This window comes from Sebastes umbrosus, chromosome 22, assembly GCF_015220745.1.
Source record: "Sebastes umbrosus isolate fSebUmb1 chromosome 22, fSebUmb1.pri, whole genome shotgun sequence".
In the NCBI taxonomy this organism is placed as follows: domain Eukaryota; kingdom Metazoa; phylum Chordata; class Actinopteri; order Perciformes; family Sebastidae; genus Sebastes; species Sebastes umbrosus.
This window is the reverse complement of record NC_051290.1, coordinates 16,970,258-16,984,078: the sequence shown is the minus strand read 5'-3', so window position 1 is coordinate 16,984,078 and position 13,821 is coordinate 16,970,258. Positions and strand designations below refer to the sequence as shown.

Sequence of the window (13,821 nt, the reverse complement as noted above, 5' to 3'; positions counted from 1 at the left end):
GTGATCTGATTAGGAGTAATTAGCCATATAAAAACAAATTGCCTTTTTATTAAAGAAATACAAATGTAGCCAGCTGGAAAGGGTGAGTTCTTAGCTCTCCGGTTGGCAGTAGATACTTTCCAAACAGGACACTTAAGGAAGGCAAATTTCTTTTGGGGTAAATGTATAAGCAAGCACTGACATTAACTAATTCAAACTTGTTTGTCTAAAACCTAACAGCTGTTCCGATGCTTGCTCTGAAGGAGCTAAACTTTCACTGTGCCCATTATTGCTTGATGTGCTACTGCAAAATGTATTTAGTATGTGTCAGAATTTCAGTTACAGTCATTTGGTCACATTTGCAAAAATCTGCTATTTTAAATCCCAGGTCTGAGTCTGAAAAGGGGATTGATCCCTGCTGTTGAGCAGTGCATTTATAAAGCATCCATTTGATTATACAAGTGGATTGATAATGGATTGATCAGCTTTTTTCCATCAACAGTAACTATCCAGCAGGCTATTATAAATTAAGCAGTTCAGCTAGTATTTCTTTTATTATTTTTAACTGATAAAAACTTGAATTGGGGTGGGAAAAACTGACTTCAAACTCAGTTGGGGGAAAAATTAGGCCCTTAATGTTATTCAAAGCCTCCAAGTCATTTCTCAGGAACGATGCTCTGATTTCAATCTCGGCTCTACATAAAACCCTATCCCCTCCAGACTGTGTTGCTTTTGTCTCTCCCTTGGCCCTGTGGCAATGGATTTAAGCCAGCCTACATCTGTGTACTGGTGCTACATCAGATGTTAAGTAATCACCAGAGAGATGTATGCTTCCTCTTTGCTTTAAATGTTCTCGCCTTGGCTGCTGCTGCTGCTGCTGCTGCTGCAGCAGCTTAGTCTTTGTGTCATTTTCCTCCCACTATGGGCAGCACTAGTCTTTTACTGGAAGCTGGGTGCAGCTCTCTGTTTGAAAGTGCATCCCAGCATGTCTCCTCTACTCCTTTAATGACAGCTGAAAGTGAGCAAGTTGTTTGTTATAAGAACATGTTTAAGGCCCCCCAGGCGGATGTAGCAGCTACTTAAACGTTCCATAGGAAGACATGACTATAAGGGAAGAGCGTGCCCACATGCAGCATGAACAGTAGAACACAGTGAGGCAGGCGGTTTGCCCGCAAGGCTTAAGTAAAAGTGTCATTTCACCAGCTCATTTCAAAGGCTCGGCATGTTTCTCCTGGCTATAACAGTCCCTAATATGTAAGGTGAAATTAAGTTTATGAACTTCACGTGATCACAGCAAAACAACCCATGAGACCAGTGACTCATGGTGGTGAGACAGATAATGCCAGTTTGGATGCATATAGGGTGTTCAGATGTACAGTAAAGCTAAATTGAAAGCAATGCTGCAAGCAATATTTTGACAGTTGGTTGTCTGTATTTTCCTTACTAATACTGCAATGTGGTCTTATTTTAACATACTTTGTTAAATGTATACATATTTCATAGTTTGACGGTCTGTAGATTGTAAAAGTTGTTGAACTTATTTGAATTTAAAGTCTTGATTTAAAAAAACAAATGTTTGTGATTTATGTAAGTGATGGACAAGTCTGGACCTCTCTTGTGGATTTCACATCACAACACACATATACTCTCAATCACCTCTCTGAACATGTCTTGTGCTTTAAATGTGATGGTGCGCTATGGGAAAATATTAACCAGATTTAATCTCATATAAAGTTTGATACAATTCAAGTTGTTTATGCTCTGCATTAATATGCTGAAGCTGCTCGAGCTGGTGAACTTGACCGGCAGTGGAATTGCAGAGAGACCCAGCAGTGTGGGTGGAGGAAATTGAATTGCCTCTGTGCACATAAAGAGTGGGTGTCAATCTATTGTACATTTTAGAGATAAACTGTAGAGGGAGGGGAACACATTGAGCCTCGGCGGCTACTGCACTGTGTCAGAGATGAGTTGGTGTGAAAGCAGAGCAATTGCCTGTCGTTTTTAATTTAAGACATGTTTGTCAAAGAGTTGGTTTGAGAATTTACTATAGGTTGTAAGCTAAATAGATATTGGAAATGAGCCTCTGACCTCCTGTGTTTGTTCATGCGCTGCCAAATTAGAACTAAAGACTGTTCATCTATATGCTAGTATTACAGATACATAATTTTTTGAGTAAAGCTGCATTGTCGCCATTCACCACGATTCACAAGACAGTTTTGTCCATATTTAGTTGTAATATATTACCAGATGTTTGTATTCAGCAGTCACCTCTCACTTTCTATTAAGTGTAACGCTTTATGTATTTTCTGGTGTTGTGATTTCAGGGCAGAGCCTAGGATATGGATTTGTGAATTACGTGGACCCGAAGGACGCAGAAAAAGCCATCAATACCTTAAATGGCTTGAGACTTCAGACCAAAACCATCAAGGTAAGACGTCATGCATGATTTTTTTTTTTTTTTATATATATATCGCTAACAGACATTGCCATGTTCATATCTCCAATAAGCTACCAAATCAGACGGTCATATTCAACTCACAGAAATCTGTTACCATTCAAGACTGGCTGCAAAAATCCAAGATATGCCGTTCATGTCTAGCTCTCTGGGTTGGAGTCGAAGCATAATGAGGCTGGAGAAATGTGGGGTGGAAAGGGAGAGCCTATTGTTAATCTGGGCACATGCGGCTTTGCCTGGGCCTCAAGTAGAGCAGAACTGTTTCTATGGTTGCATGTGCTGTAGCACTGCTGTATGCCTTTACAGGGAGGTGGCTGCCATTAGCATTCATCAGGCAATGTAGCACTCAATGTGGTGGTGGAAAAACTCATTTGCTTCATATAGTGCTGCAGGATTTGTGGATGGTGGAGCCAGATTATTAGATGTGATATTTTTTCACAGTGGTTTTACAAGGAGCTAGCCAGATCCCTTCTCACATCGGGCAGAGGTGTATTCATGAAAATGTCTGTGGGCAAAAACACATTTTGTGATAGAAAATTCATGTTTGAATAGCACCAAATCTGTGTTTTGTACGCTTGATTATTGCTGTATTTAACACTTAAATATTACAATTGAAAATGAGGCATGTTATGAGCCATACCTCTTTATTCTCATGAATCAAACTGAACACATCTTTCTCAGTCCATACCTGTGAAAGTAGAACATGGGTAGTTTTTTTTTTTTTTTTCATCACACATCCAAAATTCTCTAGCTGCTCCGTCAAGTGCAAATAAACCCCAGTGAGGTAGAGGAATAAACTTTGCAAATATTAGCATCAAATGAAGTGTGAAGGTGAGACTGGGAGGCAGGGATGAGGAGAAGCGAGGGAGTCGCCTGGCTGTGGGCAGGGAGCTTCAGCTTTCATGTTCACTTTGTGAGCTTTCCCTTCGGGGCAGGAACAGGGCACGTTTTGAGATGGGGTGACCAAGTGGAATTCTTATCGATCTTAGAGCACAAAAAGGAATTCTTTTTTGAAGGTTTAATTAAAGTGAGTGATTTTTTTTCATATAATCCATTGCATAAGATTAGAATGACTTGGTATAGGACCATTTAACACGTCTGACATTGTAATTAAATACAGCTGTGGAGCCTGTGGTGCTATTCAGGTAATTGACAGTCAAGTTGCACCAACCCGGAGCCACCAGACAGTGAATAGCAAGATACAGCAGATTCTTGACTGCACTGTTTCTTTCTCTTCTCTCTCTATGTGATTCTTTCATTTAGTCCTCCACCAAACCATCCTCAAGCCATTCTTACACACCAGCTCCTAAATGTAGGCTGTATGGGTTCCTTCTGCATGTCATTGTATAAATGTCTACATGACTGAAAATGGGATGGTGCACTGAAAAAAAAGAATTTATGACTACTCAGGGGTGTAATGACGTATTGATCGACAGGACCTAGTAGATGACTCTCTTGTCCCCCTCTGTTTTCTATTACTCGGCTGTGTTTATGGACAAATGTTGATTTATGCTGCATATTTATCTAGCCTGGTGCTGGGGGCTGTCCAAATATCTGACTTTAGAGACGGGAATGGGCAAGATTAGTTTTAATAGGCAGCCACGCTGCTCTGTTGTCTATAGAAATTATCAATTTATTTTTTAAATGAGAGCTGTCGAGACAGGCCTGATGCTGCATCCATCTCTGTCAGGGTTCCAACTGAGTTGGACAGAAAATGGTGCAAGTTTAACTTTATTCTTGACAGACTGATTCGTCACTGTCCATTTAGCCGGTGAGAGTCAATATATAGGTTGACAAACAGACTATGGAGCAGACACATTATTGTATTGCATTACCCTATTGTTGTAGGACCCAAAGGGTTATAAAAGCAATCATAATGGAGAAAACCTGGCAGAGCAATGGGATGAATACAGATTTACTGTATATTTTACTGTTGATTTGTAAGAGCACAGGTATGAGCCAAATGCATATTTATTGTATCACCTTAATGCTCCATAAAAATCTGGCACTGTTTAGTCCACTCTGACAAATTAATGTGGTTCTCTTCAGTTGTGTTCAGACTGAACAGGAAGCACATTTTTATTTTGCTTTCAGCTAATTTAATTGTTGTGCAGTGATTTTTTTTTTTAGTCTGTTTATTAGCCACAAACAGCCAATGTCGGCAGAGATGTTTGCTGCCGCAGGCACCAGCTGTGTGTGCTTCAACTTAGACTGATCTCAATTCGTACCAGGAACTCAATTTGCATATCCAGACCCTCTCCTTTTCCTCTTGTCTATACAGTCATGGAGTCTCACAGCTTTGGGATAAGCAAGAACTTTCAAGTTGAAACATTTTCAAATTGACGGGTTTTGCCTCAAGTCGAGCTACCTGCAGTAAATCTGTCTGATTTGCATAATTGTGATGAATTGAAGTCAATATTTGTGTCATTTAGTCTGAACACACCTTTAGAGCTGTTCTCTTGTAAGTCATAATGCAGGCTTTATTTGAGCAAATTTAGTAGAAAACAGAAACCGAGTACTGAAGTATGGTACAAACATTTGAACTAAGCATTTTTTTGTGATTGCATTAGCAATGCAATATATATATCACATACACCGTGACAAGTGGGCTCTGTAGCATGAGCATATTTAAAGAAAACTCAGTCGGTTAATTACGAGTTAGTTTGCTTTCTCTCCGCTAAAAATGGGTCACAGCATCTGCTCCTCTGCTTCTGTTCATTTGAACAAATGTAACATAAAAAGTGATGAATAGCCTACCCTGATTTGTATTAGAGGTATACGAGTTCATTACTGGGTGTGCTTAAAGACTGTAATGCAACGGTGGTCATGTGAGCTGTCTCTGTCTGCAGGTTTCCTATGCGCGTCCAAGCTCCGCCTCCATCAGAGATGCAAATTTGTACGTCAGTGGCTTGCCAAAAACCATGACTCAGAAAGAACTGGAGCAGCTCTTCTCTCAGTATGGACGCATTATTACCTCACGCATTCTGGTGGACCAGGTGACTGGTGAGTAGGACATGACAGCTGCCCCCCCCACACCCCCACACCCACCCCTCTTTTTGTTCATTTCTACTTTGCTTCTTTTCTTTTTTTTCTTCCCCTCCTTCCCCCAGTGATTCCCTAGCAAAATGACACAGCCAGACCTGAGAAATGCATCAGAGGTGGTGGTGGTGGTGGTATGAGGTCCCCAAAACTGCAATTTTCCACTAGAGGTGTTCATAAATATGCATAGATGAATAGAATATGAAATGGGTGTTAAGTAGCGGGACTCAATGCCTCATAATTTCTTTTCCCTCCAATCTCCCTTCTGCCTGCGCTTACCTTCTCTTGCTTTCTCCCTCGTTCTCTTCCCATCCCCGAGGTGTACATGCAATGCCTGTTTCGTGGCAAGAAATTAAATGCATTTAGAGCAGTTATAATCTCTATTTCTCGACTGCCATGTGGAGGCAGAACCCTTATGAAACACATTTCCCAATGGTTTTGCCCCTGTGTGCTGTTGAAACATATGATATTCCTTCAGGTATGCATTATGGGAATGGTTCTCTTTATTTTTAAAACACAAAACCATTTTTATCTGGAGAATTCTTTCCCTTTTATTTTAGTGTAAGGAACCATCTGTGATCCAACTGTAAGAAAAGGGGAAACCCAATCACTAAAATCCAAAGCAGGATTGCAACCTGCTATTTCTCACAAACTAAGACTGTCACTTTATAAAAAGGTACCCGTGCTTCCTGATGCCTTTTGAATAAAGTGTCTCTCATAAAAACTCATAAAAGAAATAAAGCACAAACAAAAGGAAATGCAATCCATATTAAAACACTGGAATGCATACAAAATGCTTAAGCACAAACCATAAGAGAAATGCACTTCTGAACAACAAACGAACAAATGTCAAAATAAGAAATGCGCAGCAAGACGTAGTACCACAAGTAACATCGGGGTACTAGGGCGATGGACCTCTTTTTGACTTGGCAAAGATACTGATGCTCAAGGCTGATTGGCAGGCAGCAGGAAGAAACAAGACCAAGAGCGAAAAGACATGCATGGATGTCCCAAGAGGGCAGTAAGAGGTAAATAAGTTAAAGGACTAATGTTTAAATTAACATATAAGATCTGTTGGCTACAATCTGTTTGCTCAAAATAGCTAGCTAAGTAAACTAGCTAAGTAAAGCTAAAATAAAGTAGTACTGTAGATAATGCTAACTTGCTATCACTTCACAAATAAATTACTAGCAGCAGTTAATGTAATGCTACTCTACCTGTCTGTAAAGTTTGAGTTACGGTGGTGTTTAGATAAACATTGTTTCTTACTTCTTGTTTCTTCTTCACCTCTTTCTGCCGTCCTGGATAGTCTGTGCATGTCACGATCTTCGGTCTTGGTCTTTCTCCCTGCTGCCTGCCAATGCCCGTGATGGGGAAGCTTTCTATTGTTGCTGGTGCTCAGTTGAAACAAGTCCACTTTTTCTCCTCCCCCATGTTTACTCTCTTGTTACACATTTCTCTTGTGCTTTTGGTATTTGCAGCTTTCCTTGATTTGGAATGGGTCACTATTAATGTTTGTACTTCTTCCTCTTGTATGTGTTTCGGTATTTGCAGTATTTCTGAACACATTTCCTTCGCCATGTAAGCAATGTTTGTAATAATTCAAGTGAAATGGGCTTGGATTTTTAATTATTGACTAAGAAATGAACAAAATGCTCCCTTTAATAGGAATGTATACGTTTGTTCATATACCTCAAAATTAGATTTTTAGAATTGTACTGTATGCCTGGTACAACTAACATCTATACCATTATTGTATTAATCAGCTCATCAGTTTCAATCAGTTTTAAATTTGTAATGTGGAAATATACTCCAATAAACTGTTTTGGTTTTTTTTACCCCTAAACTACTGTTTAAGCTGTGTCGGTGAAGTTCATGCTGTCAGTACTGCATGTTTTCATGACTGTCAAGAGTAACTCAGCATATGACTAATCTTATGTTAATGTCCTCTCCTCAGGCGTTTCCAGAGGAGTTGGTTTCATTCGTTTTGATCGGCGAGTTGAGGCTGAGGAGGCCATCAAGGGTCTTAACTGTCAGAAGCCACCAGGTGCCACCGAACCCATTACGGTCAAGTTTGCGAACAACCCGAGCCAGAAGACCAGCCAGGCACTGCTGTCCCAGCTGTATCAGTCACCCAATCGAAGGTACCCAGGACCCCTCGCACAGCAGGCACAACGTTTCAGGTAAAAGGGGCACATCAAAAAATAAATAAATCTGATTAGAGCCAAGCCTATTTAATACTGCTAGTGATTTTGAGTCTGTTGACCCTCTGAGGCTATTTGAAATTAGCATTTAAATTGTCTCACAGCAGTACTTTTAGAAATATTCTGTGATGGAGCTCAATACTCTGGACAGAATAATTCCTCCCCATATTCACATTTTCAACTTTGCTGTGTTCCTCCTGTTGCAGAAGTAGGCCTGTGACACAATTGGGTTTGAGCAGATTTCGACAAAATATGAAAATGAGATGAGCAATACTCTGGTGGAAAAATCAATAGGTGGTCTGAAAGTTTTGCCCAGTTAGTGGCCATAAATGTGAAAATGAATCCATAAATGAATTTGCTTTTCAGTCCACTGAATGACCTCAATGCTTCTGCATGCAAAAAATATGTGGGAATTGAATATTGTGAAGTTATATGCTGTGAAAGCTGCAGTTTTTCCAGCATAACATGCACTTTCTATATGAACAAAATGTCTCCCCGTTGGCTCTATTGTGTAGGCTGAATATTGATAAACGAGTTCAGTCAACAGGTTAATAAGAACATGATGATTCACTTGAGTGGAACAACTGACTTTATTATGATATCAGACATATTACTCATCTGTCATCCTGTCAAAATGCATCATCAACCTCATAAAAAGCTTTCTTTATATTGACAATAATGTGTGTGTTGGTCTTTTTTTAGGTTGGACAATCTGCTGAACATGGCCTATGGAGTGAAAAGGTAAATTGATTGTCTCTTTTAGATCTCATAGTCTGCTTTAATTGATCCTGAGGGAAATTCAGACCTAACATGATCGGTGATGGGATGCCTTTTTTTTCCCTTATGTTTATTTTTCCCTGCATGAGCTCTTGGCAACATTGCGTAGGTAGTTAACACTGCATAAGGTAGCACTGATTCAATATGAGATTGTTGATCAAAGAAAAATGCTTTTGTGTGCATGCATTAGTGCTCCCCTCTACAAACAAATATATACATAATCCAGTCGGTGTGAGTGAATCAGGCTGTTTGTCTCAACAGCAAGTGATAATGTAAATATTTAGCATGTGTGCAAGATGCACAAAGGTAGACTTGTGTATGTTACGAATAGGGAAGGGACGACCACAGTTGCACATGCTCATAGGCAGACACTAGGGATGGGTGTCACTAGAGACTACCTGCTCCCCTCCCCCGGGACACTCACTTTCCCTCTGCCACAGTACAGTAGAGCTGGATTCCTGGGGATGGCACTGATTTGGGTGATGTAAATGGGTCAACACACTTTCAGTTTAAGTATAAATCATGTGAAAGTGGTTTCTCAGCGTTATATGTTGAGTTATGCTTGTGCAACATAGGTGCGTTTTTCCTACACTGAGCCCATTGTAACTGCTTGACCTAGTATGCACAGGGAGAACAACAAGGCCCCAGTGGCATTCAAGCCCAGGACCTTCTGAATAGGAGGTGGCACTCTTAAGCACTCAGCCACCAGTAGATGGGTAACTGAGTCTGCAGTTCAAATTTATTCAGCTGCAGAGTCTGGACTGTGCTGCTGAACAAAGACTTTGTAAATTACCTCAAGCATACCTGCTTACATAAGATAATACTGTTTGTGATTAGTGGCCATGATGATGGCCTTCTGTCATATTGGCCAGACTCTGCAACATACACTTTATTTCCTTATGTACAGTTCTGTAAATTAAATGTGAGCCAGTTCAATCATTTGCACTTTAAACTTAATTTTGACTGACTTAATTTGATGCGCCTCTCTAAAATGAGGTTATCGACTGTATAGGATGAGGTCAGTGACGCTGATGCAGTGAAGTGCTTTATTCTTGACATAATGTCACAACATCTCTAGATTAAAGTCTACACTGCTTGTCTACATAACAAAGGACAGAATTTTACAATGTGTTACTTGCTATTGCACAAAATTGCATACTTGTATTCTGAGCTCCATACTCTTACCTTGATCTATTATGGACAGCCCTGTCCTGTTTTAAACTTTGTTGCGTCAGACGTCTTTCAGGATTCGTCAGGATACCGGTTTGTCTAAGTTCAGTTTTATAAGAATGCCTTCCTCAAGTATGATTGAAGTCCAATCCCCTGAAAGCTCAAAGGCCCATCACTGGCGACAATAGACTTGCGATTTCTCTTCTGCCCTGCTCGTTGGCTGACGTCTTCGTTGCCAAATCTCTCTGCGTGTCCTTGATGCTGGGAGCACACCTGTCATGGTGGATGTTCCCTGAGAGGCCAACTGGAGCAGCTAATCTTATGTGACACCTGCTGCAATAATTCATAGGCTTTCCATGCACTTTGAATTTTGTTTCTTCAAACTGCAAAACCACATTTACCAAAAGCCAGGGCTTTTGCGTGCCTTTTCATTCCAGTCTTGGCACAAGCTCCAACTTTAATATGGTACTGATTTACCATTACAATTTGCTTGTTTTTTGTTTTTGAGTAAATAACTCTGTGGTCCTGTCTCTGTAGGCGCATGGTGAGCTCAAAAAGCAGCTACAATTTCTGAGAAGTGTGTTATGCTGGCTTTATAATCTCCAACTCTAATATGAGATAACAGTCTGTGCATGCATGTTGACCTGTCTGTGTGCTGCACCTTTTGCTGCTCAGTCAGAATGACAGCTCAGCTTTTTCCTTTTTTACGGAGCCGACTTTTTATCCAGCTGAAGAATATTTACTTATGAAAGAATAACCTGAACAACTAATGATTTATGAAAACACGGTTTCTGAAATGAAAGGAGGGTGTAAACACTGCTCAGAATGAAGCATGGCTACTGCTGATCTCTGCAGAGACTTGTCAGATTCTGTTAGGCTCATTGGCCCAATCTCTTGTCTTCTCAAAAGGCCCATTCTGTCCTCATTTTGGCTCTTGCCTTGAACCATGTTACTTTGTCTTTTACAGCAGGTTCTCCCCCATGGCCATTGACGGGGTGACCAGCTTGGCTGGCATCAACATCCCGGGGCACGCAGGCACTGGCTGGTGTATCTTCGTCTACAACCTGGCTCCAGATGCAGATGAGAGCATCCTTTGGCAGATGTTTGGGCCGTTTGGTGCCGTCACAAACGTCAAGGTTATTCGCGACTTCAACACAAACAAGTGCAAAGGATTTGGTTTTGTCACCATGACTAACTACGACGAGGCAGCCGTGGCCATCGCCAGCTTGAATGGATACCGCCTCGGGGACAGAGTGCTGCAAGTCTCGTTCAAAACCAACAAAACACACAAAGCCTAATACCCACTGAGATTGTTTCTAGAAAACTCAGCAGAAAATGGAAACAGAAAATGGAAGCGCATTGACCGTAACTTTCTACATTAGTAAAAACAGCTTTGTAAATCGGTGTTACGAAGAAAAACAAAATTTAGCGTCCAACAATGTGATTTTTTTTTTTTTTCTTCTTTTCATTGCTACGCTTTGAATCTTCTCAATATACTTTAAAACAGGAAAAAAAATACTGCAGGTTTTAATGCCTGTGATGTTGAATCGCTGTCTTTACAGATGGACCATTTAAAACGTTACTATAGGTTTTGTCATTTTGTTGCACATCTGCTTTGAAACAGTAAGTCTTGTAAGGTTATGTGTAGTGATTTTCTTTGTATTTCTCTGTGTCCTGATTTGCCTTAGGTGCGTTATGCCTTCAGTGGTTAGCAAGTACTTATTTTGAACTATTTGCGGTTTTGTTGATTTTGTAAGTATTCCGTTCATTGTAATATGAGTTGGTTATTGGTTGGCTGCATAATGTTGCTTATTGTAAACTTAACGGATAAAAGACAAAAAAAAAATTCTTAAAGCAGTACCTTGCCAAAGAGCTAAGAACCTCTTTGATGTGGGTTTAAAAAGCATCTATTTTTATAAAAAGAAAAATTTGGAGAAACTTTTTACTGGACCTGGAACAAAATATTTTGACTTGGATACTTTGAAAAATATCTTCATATGACACCTTGTGAGCTTTTGAACTTTACAGGAAAGTTTGCAGTGGTTGAAATTTCTGGCGAGATTTATGACGTAAAAGATACCTTTTGAGATCTTTGTATTATCTTTAGATTATAGAATCAATGGCAGTGCTGGTTTCATTTGTAAAATCATCTGTGGGTCCCCCCGTCATCCTGGTTGTTACACTACTAGCAACTCGCTTTCCGATTTGATTTGGAAACGGACAAAAATACAAAGGTTTATTCGCAAAAAGTGCATGCAAAATTATAACGTGGAGAAATCTTAAAAGGTAAATGGGGGATAAAAAATCAGTTCTTCCTAAAGGATTCCCTTCAGACGGAGCTCATGGTGTTTTGTGGTGTACCTACGATATATCATTAAACTGATTTTGTCTTAATATCGACCAATAACGGTTTTTACATACTTTGTATGAAAGATTGAGGACAAGCCAATGAAGGCAGCAGCTTAAGAAAAACTAGTCTGAAGAATAGAACGGATTATTCCTGAGCTTTGAGCTATGTAAATAAGTCCTTTTTTATGTTGAGTATTTGGCAGACTTCTTTTGGTTCTAGTTTGGACTTCATCGGAAAGTGTGATATTCTATATATCGTTTTTCTTTTTATGGAGTATGTAAGGTATTTTCATTTTGGATATTAACCTTTAAATTTCAGTTTCCCTTCAGTTGAACTACTTGATTTGTTGTCCCATGGACTAGCATTACGTGCATCAAATTTGTTGGTTGTTTGGTCTGTAGATAGTCTTGCTTCGTAAAAAAAAGGTATTAAGAAACTATAGACATGTTTTTGTTTTTTATATATAAACATTATAGATATATATTTATGTGGTAAAGAATGGATATAAAACCACAGTTTTGAACTATTTGATTAGTTTTTGTTTTTTTTCATACTCATATATATACGTAATGCATATAACCTGTCTTTAAAATCGTAAAAAGGTGTATATTGCTTTATTCACTTTGGGGGAAGGTCAGTGAAGCAGTTCCATTAACGATAGCAAAATTGGTTGCAAGAGTTTGTCGAACAACATCTCAGTAATCTAGAACAAACAAACGGAGGCCAGTCGAGCCTTAGATGCACTTAATACTGCACCTGCATCCTGCTTGGTATTTAAACCAATTACTAGTCATGCTTCCCCTTAAATGAGCAGTGTGCTATGCATTATATAATTATCTTTGCAACTGCTTTTTCTTGTTTATCTATTCCTTCTTTGTGTTACTTGTAAAAGTTAAATTTAAGTCTAGCTGAGTTGTGAAAACTTGCTGCTGTGGGGTCGAGACTAAATTTTTCATGCCTGACCTGTCATTGTTGAAAATATTCCTTTTTTCTTTTTGTAACTTCTTCATGATGATTTGGTCTTGACAAATTGTGCTGATGGTCCGGCATGAAAAATTGTTCCCTCCCACCCCTCTTATCTCAATTCTTAATATAAGAATGATTATTTATTTGAAGTTGTATAGTCTGACTTGGTTCACAGCGTTTTTTGGAATAGAATATCTTTTGTTGAGTATTTAAAAGGATGTACATGTTATTTACTTTGTGTTTGGATACTTTGGATTTTTTCCATGTTCAGTACATCAATAAATAAGTTGAAGGGCAATGCAGATTTGTGAATGGATCCCATCATTACTCATAAAATGGTTTTGCCAATTTATCATCTAAAATTGTTCGCAATTCAGATTTTTCTCACCATTCTGTCTTGTTTAATTGAAATGAACTTTACACCTATGTTAATTTAAGCAGAAATCACACCCATTATCATTTTATTTAATTAATCTAATTGCTTTGCTCTCAAAAGAAAATCACTCTCCTTCACTGGAGTCTTGTTGTCCACTTGACCCCCTGTAAAACCATAAATTGTCATGTTTACACTTTGTTTTTTTTAGGGTTAAAACAAAAGTGGTATAACATTTTCCTGAGTGAGCTTTAGAGGTGCTGGTAAGCAGTGTTTTTACTATTTGGAGTGGTCTCCCATTGCTATTCCTCTTTATGCTGAGCTTAACTGTTTGGTAGACACGAGGTATCAATCTTCTCTAACTTTTGGAAATCAAGTGAATAAGTCTATTTCACAAAATGTCAAACTATTCCTTTAATGTATATATTTAAATGCTAAATTACGCTGTACTGACTTTCCTTGTTCTAGACAGTGCAATACCTAATCATTCATAATAGTGACTTTCCTT

General features: G+C 39.2%; 1 protein-coding gene across 6 annotated transcripts in view; it reads left to right on the top strand.

Moving 5' to 3' along the window:
* elavl2 (ELAV like neuron-specific RNA binding protein 2) overlaps positions 1 to 13,242 on the top strand; it is a 37,249-nt gene extending 24,007 nt beyond the window's left edge. For 5 of the 6 annotated variants that reach the window (XM_037759284.1, XM_037759287.1, XM_037759283.1 and 2 more), the window contains exons 4-8: positions 2,304 to 2,407; positions 5,284 to 5,437; positions 7,431 to 7,656; positions 8,380 to 8,418; positions 10,592 to 13,242. In XM_037759284.1, coding sequence (XP_037615212.1) covers positions 2,304 to 2,407; positions 5,284 to 5,437; positions 7,431 to 7,656; positions 8,380 to 8,418; positions 10,592 to 10,922 — 854 coding nt within the window. In that variant the 3' untranslated portion in view covers positions 10,923 to 13,242. The remainder of the gene's footprint in view (positions 1 to 2,303; positions 2,408 to 5,283; positions 5,438 to 7,430; positions 7,657 to 8,379; positions 8,419 to 10,591) is intronic. The other variant, XM_037759288.1, reaches the window with a different exon arrangement.
* Positions 13,243 to 13,821: the final 579 nt, after the last annotated feature.